Here is a 14,575-nt window from a genome sequence, read left to right on the forward strand (position 1 = left end):
TATTGTCATCAGAACAACTTCGTCCTTTTTTAACAGACTAAGAGTGATTTATCTATTTGACAATCAATTGAATACACTAGAAATAAACTATTTCCTCATTTACCACGGCAAATCAACTGTGGCAATTCACCCGACACTGTAGGAATAGAAACTAATGTTGGTGTAGCCTACTTATGTTATTTGTTTCCTATTTATGTTATCCAAAAGTGTCTGGTATGATTATTTCTTATCAAGATCGGGGGTAAAATATCCCTGGACTGTCCATATTTGAAATTTGTAACTAAATCAAGTCAAATCGGGGGCATTGAGTTATCTGTACCAGAAGGGCGTGGGCCAGAATCAAACCCAAGTGGGCCAGAATCAAACCCACGTAGACACGCTAAGTCTATATGTGCGCTGAAGGCAGCGGCCTTAACAACTAAACCAGGGTTTCTCAAACTCGGGCCTGGGGCCTCCCCTCGGTGCACATTTTGGTTTCTGCCCTAGCACAAATAACCAACTCATCATCAAGCTTTGATTATTTGAATCAGCTGTGCAGTGCTAGGGCAAAACTAAAATGTGCACCCAAGGGAGGCCCCAGGCCGAGTTTGGGACACCCTGTACTCGACCACCCCAGGCCACGATTGAACTCAATTTTGACAGTTCCTTCGTAACCTTAGGATACACTCCACACTTGTATGCCATTGCCTAGAGGAGACCAATATCTATCTGGTGTTATTAAGCTATATAAAATAATGGTTGTTGATCTGTATGGCTACATTTCAGATAAAGTTTTTTACATTTGAATGCTGCAGTAATAAGACATAGATAGGCCTTGCGTTTGAGCGAGCGAGAGAGAATGTTATTGACAGCAGATCCCAATGACTTGACTGCCACTGCATGGAGAGAAAGAGAACTGCTCATGTTCAAGGAATACCAAGGCTCATTTGAATTCCCTGATGCAACAGGACATTTCTCTGTGACAAGAGTGAAGATTAAGATCTGACATCTGTAGTGTTGTTTTGACTCAAAAAATATTAACACCATGACCAGAGTAGTTTTAACACAAAATGGGGGTGGGACCATATAAATCCCAAAATAGTGTTACATTTGACTTCATAGAAGTTAAATGAACTCTTGTGACATTACTATGCAGTAGCACCTCACATTAAATTCAAGATCCTCACTTGCCTACAGAGTAGCACAGGGAACTGTTCCTCCCTACCTCAACTAAATGGTCAAGTCCTACACTCCAGCACGAGCACTCCATTCTGCCACCTCTGGCCACTTGGAACCACCATCCCTGCGAGGGGCCAACTCCCACTCATCCAAATTTCAGTTCTTCTCTGTGCTGGCACCTCAGTGGTGGAACTAATGCACTGACTGTAAAATCACTTTGGATTAGACAGTCTTCTAAATGACTCAAATGTAATGTAAATATTGAATGAGAGGATATTTGGACACTTTTATTAGCTACATATTCACATACAGTGCAGAACATGCTTCATCAGTGCTATGATTTGTTCTTACAGACTATGCTTTTCAATTCCACATGATTGTGTATATACAGTACCAGTCAAAAGTTTGGGCACACCTACTCATTCCAGGGTTTTTCTTTATTTTACTATTTTCTACATTGTAGAATAGTGAATACATCAAAACTATGAAATAACACATATGGAATCATGTAGTAACCAAAAGTGTTAAACAAACCAAAATATATTTTAGATTCTTCAAAGTTGCCACCCTTGCCTTGATGACAGCTTTGCCCACTCTTGGCATTATCTCAACCAGCTTTATGAGGTTGTCACCTGGAATGTATTTGAATTAACAGGTGTGCCTTGTTAAAAGTTCATTTATGGAATTTCTTTCCTTCTTAATGCATTGAGCCAATCAGTTGTGTTGTGAGAAGGTAGGGATGGTATACAGAAGATAGCCCTATTTAGTAAAAGACCAAGACCATATTATGGCAAGAATAGCTCAAATAACCAAGGAGAAATGACAGTCCATTGTTACTTTAAGACATGATGGTCAGTCAAAACCTGGAACATTTCAAGAACTTCGAATGTTTCTTCAAGTGCAGTCGCAAAAACCATCAAGAGCTATGATGAAACTGTCTCTCACGAGACCGCCACAGGAAGTTACCTGAGGATAAGTACATTATAGTTACCAGCCTCAGAAATTGCAGCCCAAATAAATGCTTCACAGAGTTCAAGTAACAGACACATCAACATCAACTGTTCAGAGACGATTGCGTGAATCAGGCCTTCATGGTCGAATTGCTGCAAAGAAACCACTACTGAAGGACACCATTAAGAATAAGAGACCTGCTTTGGCAAAGAAACCGGAGCAATGGACATTAGACTGGTGGAAATCTGCCCTTTGATCTGATGAGTTCAAATTTGTGATTTTTGGATCCAACTGTCGTATCTTTGTGAGATGCAGAGTCAGTGGACCGATAATAGTCACATATGTGGTTCCCACCGTGAAGCATGGCGGAGGAGGTGTGATGGTGCTTTGCTGGTGACACTGTCAGTGATATATTTAGAATTCAAGGCACACTTAACCAGCATGGCTACCACAGCATTCTGCAGCAATACGCCATCCCATCTGGTTTGTACTTAGTGGGACAATCATTTGTTTTTCAATGGGACAATGACCCAACACACCTCCAGGCTGTGTACGGGCTATTTTACCACAAATGAGAGTGATGGAGTTCTGCATAAGATGACTTGGCCTCCACAATCATCCGAACCTGAACCCAATTGAGACGATTTGGGATGAGTTGGACCACAGAGTGAAGGAAAAGCAGCCAACATGTGCTCAGCATATGTGGGAACTTGTTCAAGGCTCTTGGATAAACATTCCAGGTGAAGATGGCAGAAAGAATGCCAGAGTGTGCAAAGCTGTCAAGGCAAAGGGTGGCTACTTTGAAAAATCTAAAAAATCTATTATGATTTGTTTAACACTTTTTAGTTACTACCCGATTCCATATGTGTTATTTAAACGTTTGTCTTCACTATTATTCTACAATGTAGAAAATAGTAAAAATTAAGAAAAACCCTTGAGTGTCCAAAAACTTGACTGGTACTGTATATATATAAACTCAGCAAAAAAATAAATGTCCCTTTTTCAGGACCCTGTCTTTCAAAGATAATTAGAAAAAATCCAAATAACTTCACAGATCTTCATTGCAAAGGGTTTAAACACTGTTTTCCATGCTTGTTCAATGAACCATAAACAATTAATGAACATGCGACTGTGGAACGGTCGTTAAGACACTAACAGCTTACAGACGGTAGGCAATTAAGGTCACAGTTATGAAAACTTAGGACACTAAAGTGGCCTTTCTACTGACTCTGAAAAACACCAAAAGAAAGATGTCCCTGCTCATCTGCGTGAACGTGCCTTGGGCATGCTGCAAGGAGGCATGAGGACTGCAGATGTGGCCAGGGCAATAAATTGCAATGTCCGTAATGTGAGGTGCCTAAGTCAGCGCTACAGGGAGACAGGGCGGACAGCTGATCGTCCTCGCAGTGGCAGACCATGTGTAACAACACCTGCACAGGATCGGTACATCCGATCATCACACCTGCGGGACAGGAAGGCAACAACAACTGCCCGAGTTACACCAGGAAAGCACAATCTCTCCATCAGTGCTCAGACTGTCCTCAATAGGCTGAGAGAGGCTGGACTGAGGGCTTGTAGGCCTGTTGTAAGGTAGGTCCTCACCAGACATCACCGGAAACAGCGTTGCCTATGGGCACAAACCGACCGTCGCTGGACGAGACAGGACTGGCAAAAAGTGCTCTTCACTGACGAGTCGTAGTTTTGTCTCATCAGGGGGTGATGGTTGGATTCGCGTTTATTGTCGAAGGAATGTGCGTTACACCGAGGCCTGTACTCTGAGGCGGGATCGATTTGGAGATGGAGGGTCCGTCATGGTCTGGGGCGGTGTGTCACAGCATCATCGGACTGAGCTTGTTGTCATTGCAGGCAATCTCAACGCTGTGCGTTACAGGGAAGACATCCTCCTCCCTCATGTGGTACCCTTCCTGCAGGCTCATCCTGACATGACCCTCCAGCATGACAATGCCACCAGCCATACTGCTCATTCTGTGTGTGATTTCCTGCAAGACAGGAATGTCAGTGTTCTGCCAAGGCCAGCAAAGAGCCCGGATCTCAATCCCATTGAGCACGTCTGGGACCTGTTGGATCGGAGGGTGAGGGCTAGGGCCGTTCCCCCCAGAAATGTATGAACTTGCAGGTGCCTTGGTGGAAGAGTGGGGTAACATCTCACAGCAAGAACGGGCAAATCTGGTGCAGTCCACGAGGAGGAGATGCACTGCAGTACTTAATGCAGCTGGTGGATACACCAGATACTGACTGTTATTTTTGATTTTGACCCCCCCCCCCCCCACCCAGCCACCTATGTTCATGGACACATTATTCAATTTCTGTTGTCACGTGTCTGTGGAACATGTTCAGTTTTTGACTCAGTTGTTGAATCTTGTTATGTTCATAGAAATAGCTACACATGTTAAGTTTGCTGGAAATAAACGCAGTTGACAATGAGAGGACGTTTCTTTTTTTGCTGAGTTTATATATATATATATATTTAAGCATGCTCACAAAAAATCTATTGAGTCAAACCAAATTAAATATCTAGATCACAGTATAATAACAAAACTGAATAGATAAAACAGTGGTTAATTGACTTTTTTCCCTCACAGTTTCTGCAGTTACTTATGAAAACCATGTGTTGAGCAAAAACTGTGATGATACAGTTCTACAAAATAATAAATATTTACTTGTTTTATTGGAGGATTCCTTTGCATCATGAGGTCACCTATCAAAAAGCTGTGATCAATCCGCAATGTCATTTGTATGTTTTGTTATTAAGACAGTGCAGTCCAAATGTGTGTGTGAGTGCACGTGTGCAGTTTAAAGCAGCAAAGACCAGTTCTGATCTTAAATGACTGTACGTTCATTCTGTTTCTACCCACTGGTCAAAACTGGTTGAATCAATGTTGTTTATATGTCATTCCAACCCCCAAAATGTTATGGCATGATGTTGAATCAACATGGATTTTAAAGAAGTCATCAACATAAGGAAATTGTAGTCTTTTTTTGACCCAACGTTTTACCGAAATCCAATGACATGGGGATTTATTTATTTATTTTCACAGTGAATTCAGCTTAGTTGACAACTCAACCAAATCCAGGCTTTATTACATCCGGCCGTGATAGGGAGTCGCCTGAGTTTGGCCGGGGTAGGCTGTCATTGTAAACAAGAATTTGTTCTTAACTGACTTTCCTAGTTAAATAAAGGTGGGTAAGCTCCCTTTGGCTATTTGGACTGTTTCAGTGGATTCACTGGTAACACACACAGTGATACTCGGACTGGATGAACATTGAGGTTGAAGAGCACAGCCCTCGAGACGAGGTTTGGGCACCTTTCCCTCATATCAAATAAGGGTGGAGCACAACTAGAACATGTGCACAGTGGAAGTTGTAGTTCATTGGTCAGGGCAGAAAATGTAGTCCAGGGCCTGTCTTTCTGCTGCAGCCACATTTGGATGCCAGAGGTCCACACTGAAAATCACCCGTGGCCCGTCCTCTGCCACCCCTTAACGAAAAACAAAAACAAGAAAACATTATAAATAAATAAGGCCGAGATTCAATCCAAGATGTGTTATAGAGCAGCACACTATACAGCCAACAATGCATCATTAAAATACATTTTCTCCGACATTCACAGAGATTGCATTCATGTTAAGAATGTTGTCTCAAAAATAAATTACCCTTAATTAAAAGTCTGTTATAGTGTGCTGCTCCGTAACTCAGTTCAGATTGAATGTCTGTCTTTGTACAGATAATGCACTTGTGATTATGGAGTTAGCTTCCAAAATTGAACAGAGTTGATGGGACTGTAACCAATGCTCACACACAGTTCGAATTCTCAGAACTGTTGTCTGCGAAACTACTGCTTACTACAGGACCATCTAGTGCTCTAAAAAGGCTAAGTTGTTTTATGGTTAGTTTTTTTCACGTTCAGAACGAGAAAGTGTTGGCTATATAGAAATAATGACACTCAAATTAAACATTATTAAATAACGGGGGTGTACAAAACATTAAGAACACCTGCTCTTTCCATGACAGACTGACCAGGTGAAAGCTATGATCCCTAATTGATGTCACCTCAAAGAAGGATTTTTAAGCTTGTGTCATTCAGAGGGCAAATGGGCAGGACACAAGATTTAAGAGCCTTTCAACGAGGTATAGCAGTAGGTGCACTGGTTTGAGTGTGTCAAGAACTGCAATGCTGCTGGGTTTTTCACACTCAACAGTTTCCCGTGTGTATCAAGAATGGTCCACCACCCAAAAGACATCCAGCCAACTTGACACAAGCATTAGTCAACATGGGCCAGTAACCCTGTGGAACGCTTTCGACACCTTGTAGAGTCCATGCCCTGATGAATTGAGGCTGATCTGAGGGCAAAATGGGGTGAAACTCAATATCAGGAAGGTGATGGGGTCAACTTTGGGGTCATGCTAGGGGCTGCACTCAATGATTGATGTTATTATTATAATTGATTAAGCTGATGTTGTATTAATAGAAGGGGAAGGGCTATAAGAACCCTCCCTCACTACATCTATAGGGTCCTGGACTACAGATAAGCAATATATATATTCATTATAAGGTTTAATATTGTTTCTAGTCCCTGCCTCTTATAAGAAACGGTCTGAGAGATGTGTGAGTTATTGCAGTCAAAACAGGGTGTCTGTGAGAAAGCGCCTCAAGGCTAAAAGAGATTTATAGACACAGAATCCTGCAAGGGAGTGAAAGAAATAAGAGACAAGTCAGACATACCACTATAAAGCAACTTGGAGAGTGGAAAAATACTGCTGAGCCCTTAGAAAACACTGGAACTATTGTTCTCTCCTGCAAGTTTGTAAAACTGTCTATGCATGGGTTTGGTCTCATGAGTAGAAGGTGTTGACGTAGGCAGTTACATCACTAGGGGTTGACTGCAAGCATATTAAAAGCAACTTGGACTTTTCCTATTTTTCAGAACTCAGAACTCCATCAGTTGTATGTTTGATGTTTGATCTTTGACTTCTGTCTACAGCTGTATTATGATTAAAATTGTTATGATTTATAAGTGCACATTTTGAGTATTCCCTATTTGTTAAGTAAATAACAGAGCCCAGAAAAGTGGAACCAACAAAGGTGTTCCTAATGTTTTGTACAGAGTGTACTGTATGTCACCCTAATCGAGGTGAAGATTACATCATACATTTCGTGCATGTTGGTAATGTCCGCAATAGAAGCCACTTGTGGATTTGGCAGCTCTAATGCAGTTACACCTCTGACACAGCCTAAATGAAAGCAATGCTCTTGATGGCTAACGCAGGTTCCCGCTGATCTGATTGAATCCTGGCCTAAGTTTATATCTTAAAAAATAAATAACGTACACCACTGGTCAAAGGTTTTACAACACCTACTCATTCAAGGGTTTTTCTTTATTTGTACTATTTTCTACATTGTAGAATAATAGTGAAGACAACAAAACTATGAAATAACACATATAGAATCACGTAGCAACCAAAAAAAAGTGTTAAATAAATCAAAATGTATTTTATATTTGAGATTCTTCAAATAGCCACCCTTTGCCTTGATGACAGCTTTTCACACTCTTGGCATTCTCTCAACCAGATTCATGAGGTAGTCACCTGGAATGCATTTACAAGTGTGCCTTCTCAAAAGTTAATTTGTGAAATGTCTTTCCTTCTTAATGCTTTTGAGCCTAACAGTTGTGTTGTGACAAGGTAGGGGGTATACAGAAGATAGCCTTATTTGGTAAAATACCAAGTACATTTTATGGCAAGAACAGCTCAAATAAGCAAAGAGAAACGACAGTCCATCATTACTTTAAGTCATGAAGGTCAGTCAATATGGAACATTTCAAGAACTTTAAAAGTTTCTTCAAGTGCAGTCGCAAAAACTATCAAGCGCTATGATGAAACTGGCTCTCATGAGGACTGCCATAGGAATGGCAGACCCAGCGTTACCTCTACTGCAGAGGACAAGTTCATTAGAGTAACCAGCCTCAGAAATTGCAGCCCAAATAAATGCTTCATAGAGTTCAAGTAACATCAAGGAGACTGTGTTCAGAGGAGACAGTGTGAATCAGGCCTTCATGGTCAAATTGCTGCAAGGAACCACTACTGAAGGACACCATTAAAAAGAAGAGACTTGCTTGTGCCAAGAAACACGAGCAATGGACATTAGACTGGTGGACATTTGTCCCTTGCTCTGGAGTCCAAATTTGAGATTTTTGGTTCCGACCGCCATGTCTTCATGAGACGAGGTGTGGGTGAACGGATGATTTCTGCATGGGTATTTCCGTGAAGCATGGAGGAGGAGGTGTTATGGTGTGGGGGTGCTTTGCTGGTGACAATCTGTGATATATTTAGAATTCAAGGCACACTTAACGAGCATGGCTACCACAGCATTCTGCAGCGATACGCCATCCCATCTGGTTTGTGCTTAGTGGGACTATCATTTGTTTTTCAACAGGACAATCACCCAACACACCTCCAGACTGTGTAAGGGCTATTTAACCAAGAAGGTGAGTGTAGGAGTGCTGCATACCTGGCCTACACAATCACCCGACGGCAACCCATTTGAGATGATTTGGGATGAGTTGGACAGCAGAATGAAGGAAAAGCAGCCAACGAGTGCTCAGCATATGTGTGAGCTCCTTCAAGACTGTTGGAAAAGCATTCCAGGTGAAGCTGGTTGAGATAATGCCAAGATTGTGCAAAGCTGTCAGCAAGGGTGGCTACTTTGAAGAATCTAAAATCTAAAATATATTTTGATTTGTTGAACACTTTTTGGTTACTACATGATTGTTATATATGTTATTATATGTTATTTCATCGTTTTCATGTCTTCACTATTATTCTTCAATGTTAGAAAATAATAAAAATAAATAAAAACCCTTGAATGAGCAGGTGTTCTAAAACTTTTGACCGGTAGTGTATGCCTAGCCATTTCTGAGAACCATAACCTCGAAAGCCATTGACCAATTTATGAAGGTTGATATTGCTAGTAATATAAATTGGAACTAGCAAAAAAGTTATATTTTTTCATATCTAAAAAGCTTATTAACTAGGATCTAGTATGAGAAGTCAAACAGAGCTACTGTAGAACGTAGAGTTAGTACTATAACTTCTGTTCCCAGGAGGAAGGAAAACGAGGTACAACATACTATGAGGAGTCACACTCTCGTGACTTCGGTTGAAGGATCTGAAGTCAAACTTGACAAGGCCAATGAAATCCACGTGAAATTCAATGTGACCTTTGAGCCACGGTCATCTTGTTTATGCACTCTGGACATGCTTTAGTAGTATCCAACTTGCTAACTACCATCAGGTCTTATTAGCCTGGTACTCAGGGCTCTATTGTCCCTTTAACTACTCTGACATCAATACAGATGCAATCAAAAATCACATCAAACACTTTATCATAACAGTAGGCCTATTGTACTTTTTAAAACTCACCTCACTGTGATGAATTTGAATAAAGAATTTCAACAGCATGGTTGTTTCAAAGCCTAACACAAGAAACAGACAGCGCTTTCTAAGGTGATGATTAATGGGCGGGAACCCAGAGTCTCTGGTGGCACAGCTAGCGCTGCGATGCAGTGCCCTAGACCACTGGGCCACGCGGGAAGCCGAAATATGTTTTAATATTCCTGAACAGATTTCACTTGGTTTCCAAAATTAAGCACTGGGTAGCTACAGAAACAAGGTTGATGAGCCCATGGCATTCAGAGTTTGGGCGTAATATCACCTGTCGGGCAGCGAGAGCATGCTCCTCAATCAGTGGTTGATGCATGGAGTGAAATAAGTGTTCTTATATTTACTTCTCAAAGCACGTGCTCTGCTATAAAACGAAGTAGCCTACAAAACGGATTGGCGGGAAAGCCTGTGGCCTCCATTAGCTACTCTAGTGCATACAGATTACTTATTTTCCCCTGCCTCTATTCCAGCCCATGGGCCATTCTAAATCGAAACAAATTTTACATATTAGTAAAGACAAGATTAAATTGAGAATAGTCTTTTTTCGCTACTTTCTCAAATCATCAATAGCCTATAGTCACACTATGCAGCCCATATACCCTGAATGTTTTGATTTCAAAGACATTCTATGTTTTGTATCATTCACAACAAAAGTTGCCAAATAACTCTAAATCTAGCATACAGGACCTGTTTCAAATGATTGATTTTATGCTCAACAACTTTACTCGCTCCATAATGGGAAAATATCCTTTCTATTTTATTCAGTTCAATTATATTCTTCTTCTTCCAAAGAAGAAACATCCCTTTTTCAGGACCCTGTCTTTCAAAGATAATTCGTAAATATCCAACTAACTTAACAGATCTACATTGTAAAGGGTTTAAACACTGTTTCCCATGCTTGTTCAATGAACCATAAACAATTAATGAACATGCACCTGTGGAACGGTCGTTAAGACACTAACAGCTTACAGACGGTAGGCAATTAAGGTCACAGCTATGACAAATTAGGACACTAAAGAGGCCTTTCTACTGACTCTGAAAAACACCAAAAGAAAGATGCCCAGGGTCAATGCTCATCTGCATGAACATGCCTTAGGCATGCTGCAAGGAGGCATGAGGGCTGCAGATGTGGCCAGGGCAATAAATTGCAATGTCCGTATTGTGAGATGCATAAGACAGCGCTACAGGGAGACAGGACGGACAGCTGATCGTCCTCGCAGTGGCAGACCACGTGTAACAACACCTGCACAGGATCGGTACATTCGATCATCACACCTGCAGGATAGGTGTAGGATGGCAACAACAACTGCCCGAGTTACACCAGGATCGCACAATCCCTCCATCAGTGCTCAAACTGTCCGCAATAGGCTGAGAGAGGCTGGACTGAGGGCTTGTAGGCCTGTTGTAAGGCAGGTCCTCACCAGTCATCACCGGCAACAACGTCGCCTATGGGCACAAACCCACTGTCGCTGGACCAGACAGGACTGGCAAAAGGTGCTCTTCACTGATGAGTCACAGTTTTGTCTCACCAGGGGTGATGGTTGAATTCGCATTTATTGTCAAAGGAATGAGCGTTACACTGAGGCCTGTACTCTGGAGCGCAATCGATTTGGAGGTGGAGGGTCCGTCATGGTCTGGGGCGGTGTGTCACAGCATCATCGGACTGAGCTTATTGTCATTGCAGGCAATCTCAACGCTGTGCATTACAGGGAAGACATCCTCCTCACTCATGTGGTACCCTTCCTGCAGGCTCATCCTGACATGACCCTGCAGCATGACAATGCCACCAGCCATGCTGCTCGTTCTGTGTGTGATTTCCTGCAAGGCAGGAATGTCAGTGTTTTGCCATGGCCAGCGAAGAGCCCGGATCTCAATCCCATTGAGCACGTCTGGGACCTGTTGGATCGGAGGGTGAGGGCTAGGACTATTCCCCCCAGAAATGTACGGGAACTTGCAGATGCTTTGGTGGAAGAGTGAGGTAACATCTCACAGCAAGAACTGGCAAATCTGGTGCAATCCACGAGGAGGAGATGCACTGCAGTACTTAATGCAGCTGGTGTCCACACCAGATACTGACTGTTACTTTTGATTTTGATCCTCCTTTTGTTCAAGGACACATTGTTCCATTTATGTTAGTCACGTGTCTGTGGAACTTGTTCAGTTTATGTCTCAGTTGTTGTGTCACGTTCTGACCTTAGTTCTTTTGTTATGTCTTTGTTTTAGTATGGTCATGGCGTGAGTTGGGTGGGTTGTCTATGTTAGCTATTTCTGTTTTTGGCCTGGTATGGTTCTCAATCAGAGGCAGCTGTCAATCGTTGTCCCTGATTGAGAACCATATTTAGGGAGCCTGTTTTCTATTGTGTTTCGTGGGTGATTGTTTTCTGTTGCGTGTCTGCACCAGCCAGAACTGTTTTTATGTTGTTTCTCTTTGCTATTTTTGTTATTTGCGTGTTCATTTGAATAAATATGGACACATACCACGCTGCACCTTGGTCCTCACCTTCTTCCACCAACAACTGCCGTTACATGTTGAACCTTGTTATGTTCATACAAATATTTACACATGTTAAGTTTGCTGGAAATAAACGCAGTTGACAGTGAGAGGACATTTTTTGTTGTTGCTGAGTTTATTAAATCAACAGCCTATGGCATGGAGCATAGTAATATAACATACTGTCGGCCGACAGTAGACAAACTCATATTCTGAAATACATTTTCTTCATATCATGTTTCCATAGGCCTGACTAAAATAAATAATGGCTCTATTGTGATGGTGTATATTAAATATATTTATTATCATTTTTGTCAACGTAGGATGTTCCAAAGGCGCCCATCAGCCGTGTGGAGGCCTGGAGATGCTAAACATGATTGTTGATTAATGGTCAATTACCATGAGACCAACAGTCTTTTGCATGGCAATAACCAGTTGACAAAATGGCATGACTGCCACAGCCCTAGTCATAATGTGAAATTCCCTTTCAGTCAGTCTACTCCAGTACAACATATTATGGGGAAATAGAATCTGGCCCCATGCCAACCCAAAAGGATACTACGTCCTGCAAGATGCGGCAGTCTGGGTATTGCACACATGGTGCTCTGCCTAGTGACTTTCCCCTGTCCCAGCTGTAAGCACACTGGGAGCAGTGACATCAAAGTGATAAAATCTCACAAAAGTCTGTGGTGATGCCCAATTCGCCTCAGCACAAATGTCTCCTACAGTCAACCCTTCTGTGACAATGAGCCTCACTCAGTTAAGGTGGTAAAATGTGTCCCGGTAATAGGCTGGCATCCAGGGTACCCAGCGAAAAACTGTTATTATACCCGCAAGTCATGTGTGCCGGTGCCACAGAACCTTACAAGGTGCTGTCTGTCCATTTTCCAGCTGGCAAATTATTCTGTCAAAGGGGAAGAATTTAAATTTATAATATAATCATATAATTTAATTATTCAACCCCCTGAGTTAATACATGTTAGAATCACCTTGCCATAGATTTTCAAGCAAATGTAAGTCAAAACTAACTCGGTATTCACTGTCTTCTTGGTAAGCAAATCCAGTGTAGATTTGGCCTTGTGTTTTAGGTTATTGTCCTGCTGAAAGGTGAATTCATCTCCCAGTGTCTGTTCGAAAGCAGACTGAACCAAGTTTTACTTTAGGATTTTGCCTGTGCTTAGCTCCATTCTTTTTCTTTTTTTTATCTTTAAAAACTCCCCTGTCCATTATGATTACAATCACACCCATATCATGATACAGCCACCACTATAATTGAACATTTGGGGAGTGGTACTCAGTAATGTGTTGCATTGGATATGCCCCAAACATAACACTTTGTAGGACAAAGAGTTAATTGCTTTGCCACATTTAACGTTAGCTGGCTGGCTAGCTAGCTATCTAGCTAACGTTATGTCTATTATCTGTGTAGTAATATTATTTGTATCTCAGAGCCATTTGCATTGCTAGTTATAGCCTAATCTTAGCTAGCTAACATTGAACCTGGTTGGTTAGCTACCTGCAGATTCATACAGGGTAGTACTATTATGAGTTGGGATAATGGTTTATTGCTTAGCTAGCTAGCTACATGTCTGAACACCTATGCAAGTAACCACTTCAATAGAATGTGCATGATGTCACTACCACAACTGTCGATAGACGTACTGTAGCTGGTAAAGTCGATCTGGCTATCTACTCCGAGTACTCTCTTCAGGGGTGCCAGAGCGTGGAATAACTGACAAATTTAAAAACGCTCAGCACCCGTTGAATATGGCCGGTGTCAGTAAACATTAAATATTGAATTAATTAAATAATAATTAATTAAAGTAATTACATTGTTGCCAGCACATGGTTGCAATCACCAACGCTCTGGATAACATACAAACAGTCTAACCAGCTCTGCTAGGGTGAGTAAAATGGTCAGAGTGAGCTGTTCTCTCATTTCTGTCTGGAAGTAGCTAGCCAACGTTAGCTTGGGTGCTTGACTATTGTTGTTATGTCAGAATGCTCAGATAAACCCTACAGTCGTGGCCAAAAGTTTTGAGAATGACACAAATATTAATTTACACAGTTTGCTGCTTCAGTGTCTTTAGATATTTTTGTCAGATGTTGCTATGGATTACTGAAGTATAATTACAAGCATTTCATAAGTGTCAAAGGCTTTTATTGACAATTACGTGATGTTGATGCAAAAAGTCAATATTTGCAGTGTTGACCCTTCTTTATCAAGACCTCTGCAATCTACCCTGGCATGCTGTCAATTAACTTCTGGGACACATACTGACTGATGGCAGCCCAATTTTGCATAATCAATGCTTGGAGTTTGACAGAATTTGTGGGTTTTTGTTTGTCCACCCGCCTCTTGAGGATTGACCACAAGTTCCCAATGGGATTAAGGTCTGGCCATGGACCCAAAATATCAATGCTTTGTTCCCCGAGCCACTTAGTTATCACTTTTGTCTTATGGCAAGGTGCTCCATCATGCTGGAAAATGTATTTTTCGTCACCAAACTGTTC

General features: G+C 41.6%; 1 protein-coding gene across 1 annotated transcript in view; it reads right to left on the minus strand.

Annotated features, from left to right (window-relative positions):
* Positions 1-4,505: 4,505 nt before the first annotated feature.
* asphd1 (aspartate beta-hydroxylase domain containing 1) overlaps positions 4,506-14,575 on the minus strand; it is a 65,992-nt gene continuing 55,922 nt past the window's right edge. The window contains exon 6 of the mRNA XM_021624315.2: positions 4,506-5,608. Within this exon, the coding sequence (XP_021479990.1) occupies positions 5,499-5,608 (110 nt within the window). The 3' untranslated portion in view covers positions 4,506-5,498. The remainder of the gene's footprint in view (positions 5,609-14,575) is intronic.

Source organism: Oncorhynchus mykiss, chromosome 12 (genome assembly GCF_013265735.2).
Source record: "Oncorhynchus mykiss isolate Arlee chromosome 12, USDA_OmykA_1.1, whole genome shotgun sequence".
NCBI lineage: Eukaryota > Metazoa > Chordata > Actinopteri > Salmoniformes > Salmonidae > Oncorhynchus > Oncorhynchus mykiss.